This window comes from Cherax quadricarinatus, chromosome 21, assembly GCF_038502225.1.
Source record: "Cherax quadricarinatus isolate ZL_2023a chromosome 21, ASM3850222v1, whole genome shotgun sequence".
NCBI lineage: Eukaryota > Metazoa > Arthropoda > Malacostraca > Decapoda > Parastacidae > Cherax > Cherax quadricarinatus.
The window spans coordinates 3,821,049-3,844,256 of record NC_091312.1 but is presented as its reverse complement, the minus strand read 5'-3'; the positions used below and the strand labels follow the sequence as shown (position 1 = coordinate 3,844,256).

At 44.7% G+C, this 23,208-nt stretch overlaps 1 protein-coding gene across 2 annotated transcripts in view; it reads right to left on the bottom strand.

Annotated features, from left to right (window-relative positions):
- sprt (PDZ domain-containing protein sprite) overlaps nt 1-23,208 on the bottom strand; it is a 275,215-nt gene that overhangs the window by 69,980 nt on the left and 182,027 nt on the right. The window contains exons 1-2 of one of the 2 annotated variants that reach the window (XM_053777134.2): nt 10,178-10,452; nt 3,618-3,698 (exon numbers count right to left, since the gene is read on the bottom strand). In XM_053777134.2, coding sequence (XP_053633109.2) covers nt 3,618-3,698; nt 10,178-10,234 — 138 coding nt within the window. In that variant the 5' untranslated portion in view covers nt 10,235-10,452. Of the gene's footprint in view, nt 1-3,617; nt 3,699-10,177; nt 10,453-23,208 lie in introns of those variants that run through there. The other variant, XM_070087115.1, reaches the window with a different exon arrangement.

Here is a 23,208-nt window from a genome sequence, read left to right as displayed (position 1 = left end):
GTGTGTGTGTGTCTGTCTGTGTGTGTGTGTGTGTGTGTGTGTGTACTCACCTAATTGTACTCACCTAATTGTTGTTGCAGGGGTCAAGACTAGCTCCTGGCCCCGCCTCTTCACTGAACGCTACTAGGTTCTCTCTCTCCCTGCTCCATGAGCTTCATCATACCTCAGTGACTGAAGAAATACTTCCTAACATCCCTTTGACTCATCTGAGTCTTCAACTTCTAAGTGTGACCCCTAGTTTCTGTGTCCCCTCTCGGGAACATCCTTTCTCTGTCCACCGTGTGTGTGTGTGTGTGTGTGTGTGTGTGTGTGTGTGCGCGCACTGAACATCAACCAGTAACTAACATAGCTATGAACCCATTATTTAGCAGAGTAACTGAAGAGTGAAACAGAAAAGGTAAACTGCCGCATCCTGACGACTTCAACATCCTCCACTTGGTGCTTGTTAACTGCACTCATACCCGCCACAAACACCTGACATCCTCGATACACAGAATCTACCACGTATGTCTTAGAAGATAAAGGGTCCTCTGAGGAGCAAGCAGTGCTAGTGTTTCCTGTATCTAACCGAATATAAATCCACATTCAGTGTTTATAAATGAATCAATATCCTTTGGTGTTTATGAGTCAAAATCTGTAGTTATTCATTTAGATTTTGCTCATAATATGAAACTTATAGATTTGCTTACCGGAGAAGAACTGTGCGCCTCGAGAACTTGTCAGAGACACAGGAATGAGGGTCACAGAGCGGATGCTGCACATTGGTAAGTAGGAGATGAACTGTTTGTATTGGAGGGAGGAAAGGGAAGAGTGGAGTGAGGAAGGATTGTGAGTGATGATTGGAAGATGGGGCTGTAAGGAACTTATATGAGGGTTACGGAGAGGAGTGAGGTAGCAGGCCAGGATGTAGGATGTACAGCAAATCACCATAGCACAGTTGATCACCACAACACCTTGCACCACCTCAGGACCTACGATCGCAGCACCTAGGATCAACACAGCACCTTGGATATATCACGAAAGAGCAGAAAAGCGAGAGCCTGGCATTATCTACCATCCCAGCATACATACATTTTAGGTACATTTTTTTTTAATCATCGATTGTGAAAGTGATCTTCTACAGAGGAATTTAATTAGCATACTTTCTCACAGGAGACTCCAGTGTTTCACTTCTCTTATTAAAATTAGAAACATTTACATCCCAACAAACATAGAATTCTTTGAATTGGGAACAAAATACACCAACCAGGAATTTCGTAAGGTACATATATATATATATATATATATATATATATATATATATATATATATATATATATATATATATATATATATATATATATATATATATATATATATATATATATATATATTATTTTTATTAACACATAAGCAGTTTCCCACCAAGGCAGGGTGGCCCGAAAAAGAGAAACTTTCCCCATCATTCACTCCATCACTGTCTTGCCAGAGGCGCACTTACACTACAGTTATAAAACTGCAACACAAACACATCTTTCAGAGTGCAGACACTGTACTTCCCATCTCCAGGATTCAGGTCCAGCACTGCCGGTTTCCCTGAATCCCTTCATAAATATTACCCCGTTCACACTCTAACGGCACGTCAAGTCCTAAATCATTTGTCTCCATTCGCTCCTATCTAACACGCTCAATCATGCTTGCTGGAAGTCCAAGCGCTTCGCACACAAAACCTCCTTTACCCCCTCCCTCCAACCTTTCCTAGGCCGGCCTCTACCCCGCCTTCCTTCCACTATAAATTTATACATTCTCGAAGTCATTCTAGTTTGTTCCATTCTCTCTGCATATCCGAACCACCTCAATTATATATATATATATATATATATATATATATATATATATATATATATATATATATATATATATATATATATATATATATATTTAACCCTCGGGGATGGGATACACAAGGTAAAATAGGAACTGGATATTTTGGCCTCAGACTTTGAAATACAACTTGAAGAGTTTCACTTGTTTTTCACAATTTTAGTTGGTCCATCAAGACATAACTACACGACCAACCTAACTACACGTCATACTCTACCACATCAAATCATCTGCTAGTATGACAATTGTAATATTTTCCACCGCCCAGCCCCCTGTTTATGGAAGAAACATTGGAAATAATGTGACGCTATAAAAGCAGAAAACGTCAGTGGGAAACGTTAATCATCGTTATTGAGTTCTTGAGTAAAGAACAACAGAGAAATTATCCAGTGACGGCCAATTTAAGAGTCCTGGACGAGTTTTCAAAATATAATGAATGCGTCCAGCCGCGGACACTGTCATCATACAATCTCGCGCTGGAGTTACGAGCGAAACAATTTTCAGCATGATACAGCAGGCGGTCACCCTGACGGAACCTAGACTTATGTAGTGCTCAGGAAGAGAGCTACATAAAAAAAGGGATGGGAGGTATCGATTTCGGGGGTCACCGCCCCTGCGGTCCGGTCCCAGACCAGGTATAAGTATCATTACTGCAGTCATGCGGAGCTAAACCGGCTGGAGGTCTCATAGAGCCTTGGGGGAATGGCAGGTAATCAGGTTTGATATATAAAAGTCGAAAGATAGCTTCATTTTCATGGATAATAAATCTTTAATTCGCATCGAGGATGGATGAGGGGCGATGAGAAATACAAAAAAAAAAAAAAGAACGAGGAAGAAAAGTCAATAATAGTTGACAAAGCTATATTGATGCAGGAACGGCTAGTTCGTACATCAATACAGCCTTCCTGCAGAAGACAGCGCAGAAACATATAGATGCACAACTTGCCTAGGAACTATAAGCTAAAACCATTAACAGGAACACATTTACGTATTCACACATTTACTGCTGTATCGATTTCAAGCAAACTGTGAAAACTAGCTCAAAATTACTGGTTTCTTATCATGGTTAACGTGACACCTTGACGTCTAATTTAGACTGATGTAGTAATTTATGTCAATATTCGAGGGGAGGAGATAACGGTGGGTTTCCAGACCCTCAGAGAATTAGCCTCGTGTGTGCATACGAGAACTTCAGCCTCTCTTTCTAATGAGTTTTTAATGGAGTATTGGAAGATTATCTTGACTCGTCCAGTGTGGAATGTTTATTTGCGTCGCACTCTTACTAAAGAAAGATAAAGACATTAAGTCATTGTTGTGACCGGTCCATTAGTTGCCATTATCAAGTTTCATAAGTCCTGTCCCAGGAGACATATTCCCTTTTTCCTAGGAATTTGCTTTAACCTTCAGACCATTCGTACTGGTGGAAGACTTTGTTATACGTCCTGTCCTTACCAGACACAGGTGAGATTACACACTGCCGTAACATATGCATAAATTTGGCTTCAGCTAAGCCCAATAAGACTCATTTTTTTATTTAACACCAAAATACCGTCAAATATCCCTGATTATGATAAATATCGCCATTCCTAACGCCATCTTGTAACTCGTGGATCATTATCAAGTAGTTGGTAATAGTTATAGAAGGATCGAAACGTCGTCTAAAGTTACCCAGCAAGTTGCATTTGCTGCAGCTCAAGACAGTAACAGAAAAACATATACAGTAATTAACCAAGATTAAAACAGCTGTCACTTACCTTAGCCTCCAGGGTTTGAAGTTTGTTAACTCTAGGCCGCATCCCACCGCTGCCAGGACCTGCTGAGGGCAGCAGTGTCGACTGGTGACCCACAAGCAGGAGAGAAGAAGATATTTGTAAGTTAGAGTAAGTTTTTATTGTGGTTTACGTATATAAAACAGTACTGCTACACCCTGCCTTCACTCAGCAATACTACACTGTCTCATCACTCAGCACTACTACACTGTCTTCACTCAGCACTACTACACTGTCTCATCACTCAGCACTACTACACTGTCTTCACTCAGCACTACTACACTGTCTTCACTCAGCACTACTACACTGTCTTCACTCAGCACTACTACACCCTGTCTTCGCTCAGCACTACTACACTGTCTTCACTCAGCACTACTACACTCTCTCATCACTCAGCACTACTACACTGTCTTCACTCAGCACTACTACACTGTCTTCACTCAGCACTACTACACTCTCTCATCACTCAGCACTACTACACTGTCTTCACTCAGCACTACTACACTGTCTTCACTCAGCACTACTACACTGTCTTCACTCAGCACTACTACACCCTGTCTTCGCTCAGCACTACTACACTGTCTTCACTCAGCACTACTACACTCTCTCATCACTCAGCACTACTACACTGTCTTCACTCAGCACTACTACACTGTCTTCACTCAGCACTACTACACTCTCTCATCACTCAGCACTACTACACTGTCTTCACTCAGCACTACTACACTGTCTTCACTCAGCACTACTACACTGTCTTCGCTCAGCACTACTACACTGTCTTCACTCAGCACTACTACACTCTCATCACTCAGCACTACTACACTGTCTTCACTCAGCACTACTACACTGTCTTCACTCAGCACTACTACACTCTCTCATCACTCAGCACTACTACACTCTCTCATCACTCAGCACTACTACACTGTCTTCACTCAGCACTACTACACTGTCTTCACTCAGCACTACTACACTCATCACTCAGCACTACTACACTGTCTTCACTCAGCACTACTACACTGTCTTCACTCAGCACTACTACACTCATCACTCAGCACTACTACACTGTCTTCACTCAGCACTACTACACTCATCACTCAGCACTACTACACTGTCTTCACTCAGCACTACTACACTGTCTTCACTCAGCACTACTACACTCATCACTCAGCACTACTACACTGTCTTCACTCAGCACTACTACACTGTCTTCACTCAGCACTACTACACTCATCACTCAGCACTACTACACTGTCTTCACTCAGCATTACTACACTGTCTTCACTCAGCATTACTACACTGTCTTCACTCAGCACTACTACACTCATCACTCAGCACTACTACACTGTCTTCACTCAGCACTACTACACTGTCTTCACTCAGCATTACTACACTGTCTTCACTCAGCACTACTACACTCTCTTCACTCAGCACTACTACACTCTCTTCACTCAGCACTACTACACTGTCTTCACTCAGCACTACTACACTGTCTTCACTCAGCACTACTACACTGTCTTCACTCAGCACTACTACACTGTCTTCACTCAGCACTACTACACTGTCTTCACTCAGCACTACTACACTGTCTTCACTCAGCACTACTACACTGTCCACACTCAGCACTACTACACTGTCCACACTCAGCACTACTACACTGTCCACACTCAGCACTACTACACTGTCCACACTCAGCACTACTACACTGTCCACACTCAGCACTACTACACTGTCTTCACTCAGCACTACTACACTATCTTCACTCAGCACTACTACACTGTCCACACTCAGCACTACTACACTGTCCACACTCAGCACTACTACACTGTCTTCACTCAGCATTACTACACTGTCCGCACTCAGCACTACTACACTGTCCACACTCAGCAATACTACACTGTCCACACTCAGCACTACTACACTGTCTTCACTCAGCACTACTACACTATCTTCACTCAGCACTACTACACTGTCCACACTCAGCACTACTACACTGTCTTCACTCAGCACTACTACACTATCTTCACTCAGCACTACTACACTGTCCACACTCAGCACTACTACACTGTCCACACTCAGCACTACTACACTGTCTTCACTCAGCACTACTACACTGTCTTCACTCAGCACTACTACACTGTCTTCACTCAGCACTACTACACTGTCCACACTCAGCACTACTACACTGTCCACACCCAGCACTACTACACTGTCTTCACTCAGCACTACTACACTGTCCACACTCAGCACTACTACACTGTCCACACTCAGCACTACTACACTGTCTTCACTCAGCACTACTACACTGTCTTCACTCAGCACTACTACACTGTCTTCACTCAGCACTACTACACTGTCTTCACTCAGCACTACTACACTGTCTTCACTCAGCACTACTACACTGTCTTCACTCAGCACTGCTACACTGTCTTCACTCAGCACTACTACACTGTCTTCACTCAGCACTACTACACTGTCTTCACTCAGCACTACTACACTGTCTTCACTCAGCACTACTACACTGTCTTCACTCAGCACTACTACACTGTCTTCACTCAGCACTACTACACTGTCTTCACTCAGCACTACTACACTGTCTTCACTCAGCACTACTACACTGTCTTCACTCAGCACTGCTACACTGTCTTCACTCAGCACTACTACACTGTCTTCACTCAGCACTACTACACTGTCTTCACTCAGCACTACTACACTGTCTTCACTCAGCACTGCTACACTGTCTTCACTCAGCACTACTACACTGTCTTCACTCAGCACTACTACACTGTCTTCACTCAGCACTGCTACACTGTCTTCACTCAGCACTACTACACTGTCCACACTCAGCACTACTACACTGTCTTCACTCAGCACTACTACACTGTCCACACTCAGCACTACTACACTGTCTTCACTCAGCACTACTACACTGTCCACACTCAGCACTACTACACTGTCTTCACTCAGCACTACTACACTGTCTTCACTCAGCACTACTACACTGTCCACACTCAGCACTACTACACTGTCCACACTCAGCACTACTACACTGTCCACACTCAGCACTACTACACTGTCCACACTCAGCACTACTACACTGTCTACACTCAGCACTACTACACTGTCTACACTCAGCACTACTACACTGTCTACACTCAGCACTACTACACTGTCTACACTCAGCACTACAACACTGTCTACACTCAGCACTACTACACTGTCTACACTCAGCACTACTACACTGTCTACACTCAGCACTACTACACTGTCTACACTCAGCACTACTACACTGTCCACACTCAGCACTACTACACTGTCCACACTCAGCACTACTACACTGTCCACACTCAGCACTACTACACTGTCTACACTCAGCACTACTACACTGTCTACACTCAGCACTACTACACTGTCCACACTCAGCACTACTACACTGTCTACACTCAGCACTACTACACTGTCTACACTCAGCACTACTACACTGTCTTCACTCAGCACTACTACACTGTCTTCACTCAGCACTACTACACTGTCTACACTCAGCACTACTACACTGTCTACACTCAGCACTACTACACTGTCTACACTCAGCACTACTACACTGTCCACACTCAGCACTACTACACTGTCTACACTCAGCACTACTACACTGTCTACACTCAGCACTACTACACTGTCTACACTCAGCACTACTACACTGTCTTCACTCAGCACTACTACACTGTCCACACTCAGCACTACTACACTGTCTACACTCAGCACTACTACACTGTCTACACTCAGCACTACTACACTGTCTACACTCAGCACTACTACACTGTCCACACTCAGCACTACTACACTGTCTACACTCAGCACTACTACACTGTCCACACTCAGCACTACTACACTGTCTACACTCAGCACTACTACACTGTCTACACTCAGCACTACTACACTGTCCACACTCAGCACTACTACACTGTCCACACTCAGCACTACTACACTGTCCACACTCAGCACTACTACACTGTCTACACTCAGCAATACTACACTGTCCACACTCAGCACTACTACACTGTCTACACTCAGCACTACTACACTGTCTACACTCAGCACTACTACACTGTCCACACTCAGCACTACTACACTGTCTACACTCAGCACTACTACACTGTCCACCACACTCAGCACTACTACACTGTCTACACTCAGCACTACTACACTGTCCACACTCAGCACTACTACACTGTCTACACTCAGCACTACTACACTGTCCACACTCAGCACTACTACACTGTCTACACTCAGCACTACTACACTGTCTACACTCAGCACTACTACACTGTCTACACTCAGCACTACTACACTGTCCACACTCAGCACTACTACACTGTCCACACTCAGCACTACTACACTGTCTACACTCAGCACTACTACACTGTCCACACTCAGCACTACTACACTGTCCACACTCAGCACTACTACACTGTCTACACTCAGCACTACTACACTGTCTACACTCAGCACTACTACACTGTCCACACTCAGCACTACTACACTGTCTACACTCAGCACTACTACACTGTCTACACTCAGCACTACTACACTGTCCACACTCAGCACTACTACACTGTCTACACTCAGCACTACTACACTGTCCACACTCAGCACTACTACACTGTCTACACTCAGCACTACTACACTGTCTACACTCAGCACTACTACACTGTCTACACTCAGCACTACTACACTGTCTACACTCAGCACTACTACACTGTCTACACTCAGCACTACTACACTGTCTACACTCAGCACTACTACACTGTCTACACTCAGCACTACTTGTTACATTCACATGAATCATTCACAAATATGGTTGAAATAAAACATTATAATGTATGGCTGAAAAAAAAACCAGACATGTGTTAACGTGGCTTCATAAAAACATAAAAGGTTTTAATTGATAACAATATCTGAAGTTCCCAAATGCTTAAGTTCCAAGTTTTGATTCAGGAATTGTTTACAATAAATGGAAAATATAGAAAGTGTCTTTAAAAAAAGGAAACTGACTTCCACAGTAAAACTGGCTGGCAGACAATGTCTGACAGTGGCTGGCAGACAATGTCTGACAGTGGCTGGCAGACAATGTCTGACAGTGGCTGGCAGACAATGTCTGACAGTGGCTGGCAGACAATGTCTGACAGTGGCTGGCAGACAATGTCTGACAGTGGCTGGCAGACAATATCTGACAGTGGCTGGCAGACAATATCTGACAGTGGCTGGCAGACAATGTCTGACAGTGGCTGGCAGACAATATCTGAGAGTGGCTGGCAGACAATGTCTGACAGTGGCTGGCAGACAATATCTGACAGTGGCTGGCAGACAATATCTGACAGTGGCTGGCAGACAATGTCTGACAGTGGCTGGCAGACAATATCTGATAGTGGCTGGCAGACAATATCTGAGAGTGGCTGGCAGACAATATCTGACAGTGGCTGGCAGACAATATCTGAGAGTGGCTGGCAGACAGTATCTGACAGTGGCTGGCAGACAATATCTGACAGTGGCTGGCAGACAATGTCTGACAGTGGCTGGCAGACAATATCTGACAGTGGCTGGCAGACAATATCTGACAGTGGCTGGCAGACAATGTCTGACAGTGGCTGGCAGACAATGTCTGACAGTGGCTGGCAGACAATGTCTGACAGTGGCTGGCAGACAATATCTGATAGTGGCTGGCAGACAATATCTGACAGTGGCTGGCAGACAATATCTGAGAGTGGCTGGCAGACAATATCTGAGAGTGGCTGGCAGACAATATCTGAGAGTGGCTGGCAGACAATATCTGAGAGTGGCTGGCAGACAATATCTGAGAGTGGCTGGCAGACAATATCTGAGAGTGGCTGGCAGACAGTATCTGACAGTGGCTGGCAGACAATATCTGACAGTGGCTGGCAGACAATATCTGACAGTGGCTGGCAGACAATATCTGAGAGTGGCTGGCAGACAATATCTGAGAGTGGCTGGCAGACAATATCTGAGAGTGGCTGGCAGACAATATCTGAGAGTGGCTGGCAGACAATATCTGAGAGTGGCTGGCAGACAATATCTGAGAGTGGCTGGCAGACAGTATCTGACAGTGGCTGGCAGACAATATCTGACAGTGGCTGGCAGACAATATCTGACAGTGGCTGGCAGACAATATCTGAGAGTGGCTGGCAGACAATATCTGAGAGTGGCTGGCAGACAATATCTGAGAGTGGCTGGCAGACAATATCTGAGAGTGGCTGGCAGACAATATCTGAGAGTGGCTGGCAGACAATATCTGAGAGTGGCTGGCAGACAGTATCTGACAGTGGCTGGCAGACAATATCTGACAGTGGCTGGCAGACAATATCTGACAGTGGCTGGCAGACAATATCTGACAGTGGCTGGCAGACAATATCTGACAGTGGCTGGCAGACAATATCTGACAGTGGCTGGCAGACAATGTCTGACAGTGGCTGGCAGACAATAACTGACAGTGGCTGGCAGACAATGGCTGACAGTGGCTGGCATTAACTCACCGGGATGTAGGTGTAGTAATGTCTTCGATGCCTCATCGTACCGTCTCGCAGCTTCATGGTCGGGCATGCATACACCCAGAGGTGTGTATGTATATCTCAGTGTATGTATACACAGAGTTTCTTTCAGTCCCTGTTGAAGAGCTTATAGCACTCGTGACTGCTAGTGTACAGGTGATATGTAGCCCTAATGATCCTCGTGCAGCCGATAGGCTTTAAACCTCACAAACCAGCACAGGTGGTGGTGCGTGATGAGTGGTGAACCACTGTACTGACTCACCACAACTTGTATTAACGTCTTTGACCAGACGTTTACTGGTCTGGAGTCCTGACTTGTGTACAAACAATATTCTGTACTCTGCCTTGTAGAGAGGACGAATTATATAGAATTATTTTCTAAATAATTGTGTTCGTGGTTCGTGTCTCATTTAGATTTAGTTTCGTTTTGAGTATAATAATTGTGGGAAAAATTACGCTTTTTATGCTTCCTGTATCTCGTTAATTTCTTTAAATATTTGAGATTAATAAATGTTATTATTATAATAAGCTTATTACGAAGAACTGTCATGTATAGGACGCGCTACGTCTGGCAGACAAGTGTTTACAAGTAGTATTGTTGTTCACAAAGTTAACAATCACCAGTTAAATGGTCTGGTTGATGAAGATAAGATAAAATAAGATAAGATTTCGTTCGGATTTTTAACCCCGGAGGGTTAGCCACCCAGGATAACCCAAGAAAGTCAGTGCGTCATCGAGGACTGTCTAACTTATTTCCATTGGGGTCCTTAATCTTGTCCCCCAGGATGCGACCCACACCAGTTGACTAACACCCAGGTACCTATTTGCTGCTAGGTGAACATGACAACAGGTGTAAGAAAACGCGTTGAAATGTTTCCACCCGCCGGGAATCGAACCCGGGCCCTCCGTGTGTGAAGCGGGAGCTTTAGCCACCAGACGTTAGTCATGATGATAGATAGTCACGATGATAGTCACGATGATAGTCAGCTTTAGTCACAATATGAGGCGTCACGTGATATGCCGGTTATATCCCAAGATGTGGAATGAATATTGCACAAACAACCCGCACACAGGAGAGAGGAGCTGACCACGACGCTTCGGTTCAACTTGGACTATTTATCAGTGTTGAGGCGATACCAATGATTTTTTCTCTTTACCAATACCGACATTCCATTTTATTTCAGTACAGATACTGTAGCACACCCCAGTTATGTCACAGGTGTGTGACAAGTCTGTCACGCGTGTGTAACGGGTATATCACAGACATGATACGTCAGGTTAAGGCAGCAAGTTTACCAGCTGACTTTTGACGGCCGTCAAGCACCAGCCTCATAACTCTCCCACACTGAAATTAGAAACCTGGATGGTAAGTCAGAATCACCATAATAACTGCAAAATTGCTTTTAAACGAGATTTATTGACCTGACAAGTGGGTAAAGTGAGCTCCTCTCAGAGGTAACCTTAACATTAACTGGTAAAAGGAGACTCTTAATAGACGAAATTGGAGCTTCCCCCCCCCCTCCACTTCCATATGAAGTGAAAGCCGCGGCTGGCTGCGGTTACTAGCTACTAGTTGCAGTCTCTAGCTACTAGCCGCAGTCTCTACCTTCTAGCTGCAGTTTCTAGCTACTGACTGCGGTTATTAGCTACTGTCTGTGATCTCTTGCTACTAGCTGCGGTCTCTAGCTCCTAGCTCTAGTGTCTAGATACTGGTTGCGGTCTTTCCTGGCTGGACTATCTAATGACATACATTTCATTGCTCCTGAAGAAGCGTTTGCAGTTCCAGCGTGAAAGGCCTAGCGCAACCTCATTTTTTCTATATAATAAGAGCAGGATAAAGTAAGGTTTCAAACCTCCAGTTTTTGAACGGAGGATCGTGGGAGCATTCGCAGTTCACACATAAAGTGTGGATTTTAATGGTGTAACTCGCGTTATTGTACAGCGGGAGTGTTCAATTACATGATGTGAGATCATTATGTAGTAGGTTGGTCAAGAGTGTAAGACTGTAATTAATTACTGAAGTAGATACTCCTGTCAGAACTTTTGTCTTGTGATTTCCAGGATGATTAAGTTTAGTACATTATATATATATATATATATATATATATATATATATATATATATATATATATATATATATATATATATATATACGATGAGATCATGTGACTACTGTGTTGTTGGGTTGGTGGTGTTTAGCCTGCTTAAGTATCATGTATGCTAATGTTTTTTTAAATTTTGTGGTTTCCAGTGTTGCGTTCTATAGTGTCGGTGACGGCGATTAGTGAGGCTTCTAGGCACCGTCGGCGTCTGAGGTCTGGTTCGGTGAGAACGAGTTGTGCCTCATCTCAGTTCATCAAATGCCCCGTGGAGTCTCTGTGGAGGGCACAGACGTACCTTAAATCGTCTCTGTTACAGGCACTTCGATGCTCATTCAGGCGGACCGCAAGAACTCTGTCTCGCCTACATATTTCTTGGGATAGAATCCACAGGGGATGGTGTAGACGCCTGTTGTAGAAGTTAGAGGTGTGAGTCTGCGTTTCGTAGTGAGGTCTTTTATAGATGATGTGTTTATGGTGGAAACGTTGATGTTACTCATAGCAAGTGCCCGGTGAGTATTCGTGACATCACCACATGGGAGCACTATGAACTGCTTAGAGGGCTGTTCCATGGGCGGTTTGTTGAGGATAGCTTGTGCCTTGAGCCTGCAATCTCGGATGAAGAAAGATGGAAACTGAAGACGTGTAAAGGTTTGTGTTATGTAAATACATCTTTCTTCATCCAAGATTGCAAACTCAAGGCACAACAAACCGCCCATTGAACAGCCCTCTAAGCAGTTCATAGTGCTCCCATGTGGTGATGTCACGAATACTCACCGGGCACTTGCTATGAGTAACATCAACGTTTCCACCATAAACACATCATCTATAAAAGTCCTCACTACGAAACGCAGACTCACACCTCTAACTTCTACAGCAGGCGTCTACACCATCCCCTGTGGATTCTGTCCCAAGAAATATGTAGGCGAGACAGGCAGAGTTCTTGCAGTCCGCCTGAATGAGCATCGAAGTGCCTGTAACAGTGACGATTTAAGGTACGTCTGTGCCCTCCACAGAGAGTCCACGGGGCATTTGATGAACTGAGATGAGGCACAACTCGTTCTCACCGAACCAGACCTCAGACGCCGACGGTGCATAGAAGCCTCACTAATCGCCGTCACCGACACAATAGAACGTAACACTGGAAACCACAAAATTTAAAAAAAACATTAGCATACACACACATATATATATATATATATATATATATATATATATATATATATATATATATATATATATATATATATATATATATATATATGCACGCACGCACGCACGTGTTTTTGGGGGTCAGTTACACGGTTTTAGTTAATTTCTTCAGGGAACACCTGGCACTGGTGGCAGGGAGTGTGACAGTGAGAGGGGTGGCTGTGATACCCTTGTGGTCACAGGACTCGGGTAATCTCACGGACCAGTTCACACGAGGGTAAAGTCATTCTTGTACCATTGTGCTTGGCTGTGGTAATCGTCACAGTTTCCGACTATCATTATTAAATTTTAGGAAAAGTAATGTGAACGCTGTCAAGTACGTCATCTTTGCACCACATCCAGTTTATTGAGAACATGACGTTTCAGTTGTTGCATTAAACGTCACTAGAAATAACATCTGACGTATTCCAGTCTAAGTCTCCTTCATTCTAAACTTCAGTTTTATTAAATTGACAATATAAATCAAGTACTATTTTTTCTGTATGTTTTAAGACTAAGATCAAAACTGCCATGAACACCATCGTCTCAAGACTTAACAGTTCGTATGTCGCTGCAGCCATTATCAGAAATCTAAAACTATAAAACGATAAAATTAAAACACCATCTTAAATTAACATCAGAGGTCAGTACTCGCATGCCGGAGACAGAAACACATGTAATAGATTGTTTTCATCTTGCGACTTCCATCCGAGGTCCTCCTCAACAGATATAAGCATTAAGGAGAAGCATTGCTATACAGGAGAGGAGACGGGGGGGGGGGGGAAGGTCTCGTGCAGAATCTGTTCTAAGAATTAAAATTGTTGGAACCTTCATGGCGGACGAGACAGTTGCCAGTATAGAGTGAGGAATGTGAGTTAGGACTAAGCTGGTAGTATCCCACATGCAGGTACCATGATGCCGGTGAGGAGTTCTTGATCCATGGAACTGAATCCTTTTCTACCCTTGAATTAAACTAGATTACTTACCATTCTTCAGGTACTATACGACTATGCGTTTAGCACTTCTCTCTAAATATAATAATAGACAATGGACTGGTAGAAGTGACTCGGTATCCAGTATTATCCTGGTGGTGGTATGCCTTTATTCAAAACAAATTTCGAAATTTTAATTGCCCTTTCGAAATTTTTAAACCTATGAACTGTTTCACTCAAAAGGAGAGGAACCTTCTGGCGATGTTTCGGTCCCTCCTGGAAATGACACTGATCCAGGACGGACCCAAAACTCGTAATTAGATTCCTCTTCTTAGTAAGCTTTTTTTTTTGTAAATTATTCCAGACTTTGTATTGTGACTATTATTCTAGGAACTGTTTCAGTGAGTAATGATTCTAATATTTTCAGTTTAAAGATGCAGTCCATTCTCCAGTTAATGTTGTTAATGTTGTGAGTCGAAACTGTAACACGTTGAAATAGAGCTGAGCTTTCTAGGTCATATCTGACGGACAGGTGATGCTGTGTTGGGTGAGATGCAAGACACAATCACCGTCTGTCCAACGTAAATCAGATCACAGGTTTTGCAAGGGATCTGCTACACACCTGGTGTCTCTGACAAGACTGGCTGTTTGTTGTGTCTAGAGAAGCTCTTCCCAATTTTGTTAAGAATGTGAAAGTGTCACATCTAAGACGTGTTTACACTTATCCACTGCCTTGATGGATTATTGTTATAATCAAAATGAAGCGCTAAACCTACTAGAGTCATACAGTGCCTTGATGGAAATGGGTGACTACTTTAGATGTCTATGGTTCTTCTCTTTGCGTAGCTGGAACTGTGGTTCTGAAATAGTTTTTCTTGAGAGTTACTGAGGCCTCACAATGAACCATTCATGGTACTCCCATTTACAGTTTTCTTCCCCCTTATGATTTACTTCTCTGTTTATATATGTATTAATTTTAACACGTAAGGCGACCAAACTTTTTTTTTCCTTAATGCAAATATTCTAGTTACCTTCAAAGTGTGTGCTGCAGCTTTGCCTTCATCTCTCTCTCTCTCTCTCTCTCTCTCACCTCTCTCTCTCTCTCTCTCTCTCTCTCTCTCTCTCTCTCTCTCTCTCTCTCTCTCTCTCTCTGTCTCTCTCTCTCTCTCTCCAGAGAACTGGATGTCTGAGAAAATGGTTGCCACTTCAGATATAAACTCAGTCATATGTTACCCTTCTCCAGTCTCCACTTTCCGAGAGTCGAAGTCTGTCATCCATGTCTCGCAGGACAGTCAGTAATCTCTCTTGTAAAACAGTCAGTTATCTGTCTCGTAGGACCGTCAGTCATCTCTCTTGTAGGACAGTCAGTCATCTGCCTCGTAGGACCGTCAGTCATCTCTGTTGTAGGACAGTCAGTCATCTGCCTCGTAGGACCGTCAGTCATCTCTCTTGTAGGACAGTCAGTCATCTCTCTCGAAGGGCCGTCAGTCATCTCTCTTGTAGGACAGTCAGTCATGCTAGACCTAAGGTTCCACACTGGGGTTGAACCGCCGGCAGTGCTCAAGCTCATGATTCGATTTCTATTTGATTACTTGAGTGCTGACGATAGCGACCACCTCATTAGTCCGTGAGAAGGCAATAGTGACACCCACTCTTGTTCTAGGTGGGGGGGGGGAGGAGAGATTGATGATGGTGGGGATGGTAGTGGTGGTGAGGGTGGTAGTAGTGATGGTGATAATGGTGGTGGTGAGGATGGTGGTGGTGGTGATGGCAGTGCTGGTGATAATGGTAGTGATGCCGACGGAGTGTAAATAAAACGAAATGTAAAACGAATAAGATGAAGAAAAGAAGACAGCAGAGACATGAGTAACAACAATTCACAATTTTTAGTCATGTCAACCCAAAAGACAGCTAAAACATTTTACTGTCAGTGTCATTAGTGATGAAGAAGACCTGCCACAGCATATATACCCTGACGGGTACCTTTCTCTCAGTTTATATAAACCGAGTTTACTTTAATCTCTATTTTAGGGAATAAAGAATGCTTATGTGATGGTGAGAAGGTTAGATACAGCCTTAATTAACGACCCTCTTCCAGACTACAGGCTTTAAACCACCATTAACCATTACCTGGTTACTGAATGTTATCTTTCAGGAGTACTTCTATGACACTGACTTCAGGATGTAGGACGAGTGAGATGCTTCACTTGGGACCCAGAGTAGAGTCGGACACTGTTGAAAGTGGCTTCAGCAACAACTGATTCTAACTACAGAAGAGTTTTTTTTTTTTTTGATCGTGTGTAGCCCTGTGGTCGTGTGTGTGTACTCACCTTTTTGTACTCACCTATTTGTGGTTGCAGGGGTCGATTCTTAGCTCCTGGCCCCGCCTCTTCACCGGTTGCTGTGTGTGTGTGTGTGTGTGTGTGTGTGTGTGTGTGTGTGTGTGTGTGTGTGTGTGTGTGTGTGTGTGTGTGTGTGTGTGTCGTAAAAAAGAAGCCCAATAAACAATTGTCCAGACTAAATAAAAGTAGTAATGCGAGGAGAAGCAAGTTATTTGTCACAGTTACATTCCTCACACTCCCGTCTTCCTCCTCCACCCGTCTTCCTCCTCCACCCGTCTTCCTCCTCCACCCGTCTTCCTCCTCCTCCTCAACCTCCTCCTCCTCCCCCCCTTCCTCATCCCCTCCTTCTCCTCCTCCCCCCTCCTTCCTCATACCTTCCTCCTCCTCCTCCTCCTCCTCCTCCTCCTCCTCCTCCTCCTCCTCCTCCTCCTCCTCCCCCTCCTTCCTCAAAATAAATAAACCTGCGCTACAATTTTGGTTAACTCGATTTGAGAGAGCTGAGAGAAAACGTCCCCTGGGTGACCATAACACGGTAACGCGGCTCTGGTAACCCTTAACATCACCACCATAACTCACACAACATATCCATTATTAACGCACATTGTAACAATCTCTTTCAATTTCTTACAATTTGCTATAATTTATATCTTCTCTTTTTCTTTATTTTTTTAAGGGAGCCGGGGGAAAGAGGGGGACATTCCCCCCTAAAGCGGATATCCGGTGATGGGTGATTTATACATTTTTGGGAAACAGAATGTGTTGCTGTCATATTCATGGGAGAGCGCTCTACCAGCAGGGGTTGTACAGCGACTGGGGAATGGCAGGTAATCAGGTTTGATACGGAGAAAGGAAAAGTAGCTCCATTTCCAATTAGCGGACATTGCCACTCATCCCACCCGACGTTAAGAAGCCACACTGCTTGGTTTTCTTAGGTTATCCTGGGTTAGTAACCCTCTGGGGTTAGTAAGCCGAGGAAGGTTTTCTTCAGCACGATTCCCTCTTTGCTGGACACGTTCCTCTCTCCTTCCCTGTCCCACAAGTTCTTGGGTAAACCATGGGACACTCATAGCTGCCTCTCATGTCCTCATACCACGGTACTGTCTCCCTCCCTCTCATGTCCATATCCAAAAGAACATCCTCTTCCTTCTTAGTCCCATCAGACATCTCCCTTCATTACAGCACACGCTGCGGGTCTACCTAGTCTTGGAAAATACAAAAACTTCGTCTCTAAATAATCAGGAAAACAAGGATGACCACTTGGATAGTCTACCAAAAATATATAAAACATGGGAGCAAGAGATAGTGTATCAAAAAATGCAGAATGTCCATACCACAACAGATGACTCGAAACTATCTAGTCACCCACATGGTGCTAAGCCAGACCCATCCCCCAGTCATTGCACTAATACCCACAGTGCTGGTGCTGGCCCAGGCTCCCTCAGTCATAGCACTAATACCCACAGTGCTGGTGCTGGCCCAGGCCCAGCCGCTGGCCCAGGCTCAGCCCCCAGCCCCAGTGCTGACCCAGACCCAGCCCCCAGCCTTACTGCCAGCCCAGACTCTCCTAGGGACACTACCAAAACCACCACAAAAACAGTAAATATACAACCATCTAAAACCTTAAATATACAACCATCATTGCACAAGACCGTGGCCCACAGTACAGATGTTGGAGAGGAGTCTCCTCCTTCTTCCTCTACTGGGGAAAGTAGATGGAATCCAGGACGGGGTGGCCCTGGCTTGGATACTGAGGATTATAGTGCAGTCCCAGAACCTGCAGAAATTGACAACACATCTCCCAACAATTCTCAACCAAAGGTGAATTTGTGCAAATATTATGCTTGGGGCATCTGTAAGCATGGAATAACAGGGAAAAAAACTGGGACATGCAACTTTGAGCATCCCAAAAAATGTAGCGACCTCCTGTCTAAAGGAGTGTGTCGTTCTTCTTCCTGTACTTTCTTTCACCCAAAAATGTGCCACTCCTCGGTCCTCCAGAAGCAGTGTTACAACATCGAGTGCCCTACATACCATCTAAAAGGAACCAGGAGGCACAGACCCCACAAGACAAACAATAGTAGCTACGACAACCCAACTCCAGATGATTTTTTAGTGGCAGGAAACGGAAAAAGAAAATGGAAGGAAATAACAAAAATAGTCCACCACCTTGGAGCCTTGTTGGACTGGAGGCGCAGCCTGTGACCACCCATGGCCCTCCAGAATTACAACTACTGATGCCAATAACAAAATCCTCCAACAAAAACAGAATACAACCTCGTTCATATTTGCTAATATACAGGGCCTTAAGCCATCCACCAACAACAAAATACCTTTTATCAGTGGACTTCTAGAGGAGTCTAATGCAATGTTTTCAGCCTTCACAGAGACTCACACAAAAGATCACTTTGACAGTGAAATATGGATAAGTGGTTACAACCTTTTTAGATGCGACAGAAAAAACAGGCAACAAGGGGGGGTTGGCCTGTATGTCAAAGAGTCCCTTATCTGCACGGAGTTGCTGAACACCACAAATGAGGTAGTTGAAGTTCTATCAATAAAGATCGAGAACCAAAACCTAGTCATTGTGGTTGTATATAAGCCACCAGATGCAACCTCACAACAGTTCAAGGAACAGCTACTGAAAATTGATTACTGTCTGGAAAACCTTCCAGCTCAATCCCCAAACATCTTACTGCTTGGTGATTTCAACCTAAGGCATACAAAATGGAAGAATGTAGCAAATAATGTTATAGCTGAAACAATCCCCGGAGGTAGCACAGATGAAAGGTCACACACACATAAGCTACTAAGTCTCTGCGAAAAACACACCTTAAGCCAGCAGATAGTGGAGCCAACAAGACTAGAAAACACACTTGACCTTATCTTCACAAATAATGAGGACCTGATAAGAGACATAAGAATATCAAAAACAACTAATTCTGATCACAGCCTAATTGAAGTCCAGACGTACATGAATAGGGGTCCTGATCAACAGAATGCATGTACCTGTGAAGGTGTCTTCACAAAATACAACTTCAACAACAAGAGCATCAACTGGGACCAGGTATACCATGTCCTAAACGAAACATGTTGGGAAGATATCTTAAATGACATGGATCCAAACCAGTGCCTTGAAAGGATCAACTTCCTGGCAGCTGAAGCATGTTCTAGGCATATTCCCCTAAGAAAGAAGAAGAGCAGGAGTAAACTGGAGAGAGAAAGATGCTCCCTCTACAGTAGACGACGAAGAGTCACTGAGCTCCTGAGGAGTGGTAGAATATCTGATACACGGAAGGAAGTGCTGACCAGGGAAGTGGAAACTATCGAACTTAAGTTAAATGACTCTTACAGGAACCAGGAGAGACAGGAGGAGCTTAAAGCTATTAGTGAAATTTAAAAAAATTCAAAATATTTCTTTTCATATGCCAAAAACAAGGCAAATACCACATCTAGTATCAGGCCCTTACTCACACAGAATGGGACTTACACAGATGACAAGGAAATGAGTGAAATATTGAAATCCCAGTACGACTCTGTGTTTAGTGAACCACTAATCGGTCTGAGGATCGACGACCCAAATGATTTCTTCATGAATGAGCCTCAAAACTCCATAAATGTATGCCAGATTTCCGACATTACCCTAACTCCGATAGATTTCGAAAAGCCATTGACAACATGCCTATGCACTCAGCCCCGGGCCCAGACTCGTGGAACTCTGTTTTCATTAAGAACTGCAAGAAACCCCTCTCGCGTGCTCTAAGTTCACTATGGAGGAGGAGCTTGGACATGGGTGAAATTCCACAGTCACTTAAAACAACGGATATAGCCCCACTCCATAAAGGTGGCAGCAAAGCATTAGCTAAGAACTATAGACCAATAGCTCTGACGTCCCACATCATAAAAATCTTTGAAAGAGTGCTAAGAAGCAGGATTGCAAATCACCTGGATTCCCAAAATCTGCACAATCCAGGGCAACATGGGTTTAGGGCAGGTCGCTCCTGCCTCTCACATCTACTGGATCACTATGACATGGTCTTGGATGCACTGGAAGAAAATCAGAATGCAGATGTAATATACACAGACTTTGCAAAAGCATTTGACAAATGCGATCATGGCGTAATAGCCCATAAAATACGTGCTAAAGGAATAACTGGGAAAGTGGGGAGATGGATCTTCAACTTCCTAACAAATCGAACACAAAGAGTAGTGGTCAACAGAGTTAAATCGGAGGCTGCCATAGTGAAGAGCTCTGTTCCACAAGGCACAGTACTCGCCCCCATCTTATTCCTTATCCTCATATCAGACAGACAGAGCTATACACCACAGCACCGTATCATCCTTTGCGGATGATACTAGGATCTGCATGAGGCTGTCATCTGCTGAGGACGCGGTTAACCTCCAAGAAGATATAAACAAAGTTTTCCAGTGGGCAACGGTAAACAATATGATGTTCAATGAGGACAAATTCCAACTACTCCGTTATGGAAAACTGGAGGAGATAATAACTAGAACAGAGTATACTACTGACTCTGGCCATACAATAGAGCGGAAAAATAATGTAAGGGACCTGGGAGTAGTAATGTCTGAGGATCTCACTTTCAAGGATCACAACAGTGCTACGATCGCACGTGCAAAGAAAATGATAGGATGGATAATGAGAACTTTCAAAACGAGAGATGCCAAGCCAATGATGATCCTTTTCAAATCACTTGTTCTCTCTAGGCTGGAATACTGCTGTACATTAACATCTCCATTCAAAGCAGGTGAAATCGCAGATCTAGAGAGTGTACAGAGATCCTTTACTGCACGTATAAGTTCTGTCAAGCACCTTAACTACTGGGAACGCTTGGAAGCACTTGACTTGTACTCGTTGGAACGCAGGAGGGAGAGATATATCATAATCTACACTTGGAAAATCTTGGAAGGAATGGTCCCAAATCTGCACACAGAAATCACTCCCTACGAAAGTAAAAGACTGGGCAGGTGATGCAAAATGTCCCCAATAAAAAGTAGGGGCTCCATTGGTACACTAAGGGAAAACACCATAAGTGTCCGGGGCACAAAATTGTTCAACAGCCTCCCATCAAGCATTAGGGGAATTGGCAATAAACCCCTGGCTGCCATCAAGAGAGAGCTGGACAGATACCTAAAGTCAGTGCCGGATCAGCCGGGCTGTGGCTCGTACGTTGGACTGCGTGCGGCCAGCAGTAACAGCCTAGTTGATCAGGCCCTGATCCATCGGGAGGCCTGGTCATGGACCGGGCCGCGGGGGCGTTGATCCCCGGAATAACCTCAAGGTATTCAGGTAACCTCCAGGTAACCTCCATCGTTGTATGGTAGTGTCACCACGAACGTTTTTTCCCATGAGTGTATCTATCAAAATTCAAGGATTTCTTCAGCAACGCTGTTTTAAAATATCCGTAGAAGTGCTTGTAAACTTTAAAAAAAAAAAATCTAGCGGTTTGAGTCAGGTCACGAGAAGTTTCTGTTGTTGTGGTCAGTGACGGTGCTGCAGTTGTTGTGTGGTCAGTGACAGCAGAGGTTGTGGCCAGTGACGGTGCTGCAGTTGCTGCTGTGGTCAGTGACAGCACAAGTGGTGGCCAGTGACGGTGCTGCAGTTGCTGCTGTGGTCAGTGACAGCACAGGTGGTGGCCAGTGACGGTGCTGCAGTTGCTGTGTGGTCAGTGACAGCAGAGGTTGTGGCCAGTGACGGTGCTGCAGTTGCTGCTGTGGTCAGTGACAGCACAAGTGGTGACCAGTGACGGTGCTGCAGTTGTTGCTGAGGTCAATGACAGCACAAGTGGTGGCCAGTGACGGTGCTGCAGTTGCTGCCGAGGTCAGTGACAGCACAGGTGGTGGCAAGTGACGGTGCTATAGCTACTGCTGAGGTCAATGACAGGACAGGTGGTGGCAAGTGACTGTGCTGCAGTTGCTGCTGAGGTCAATGACAGGAGAGGTAATGGCAAGTGACGGTGCTGTAGTTGCTGCTGAGGTCAGTGATAGCACAAGTGGTGGCCAGTGACGGTGCTGTAGTTGCTGCTGAGGTCAGCGGCAGCACAGGTGGTGGCCAGTGACGGTGCTGTAGATGCTGCTGAGGTCAGTGGCAGCACAAGTGGTGGCCAGTGACGGTGCTGTAGTTTCTGCCGAGGTCAGTGATAGCACAGGTGGTGGCCAGTGACGGTGCTGTAGTTGCTGCCGAGGTCTGCGACAGCACAGGTGGTGGCCAATGACGGTGCTGTAGTTGCTGCCGAGGTCAGTGAGTGGTGGCCAGTGACGGTGCTGTAGTCGCTGCTGAGGTCAGTGACAGCACAGGTGGTGGCCAGTGACGGTGCTGTAGTTGCTGCCGAGGTCAGTGACAGCACAGGTGGTGGCCAGTGACGGTGCTGTAGTTGCTGCCGAGGTCAGTGACAGCACAGGTGGTGGCCAGTGACGGTGCTGTAGTTGCTGCCGAG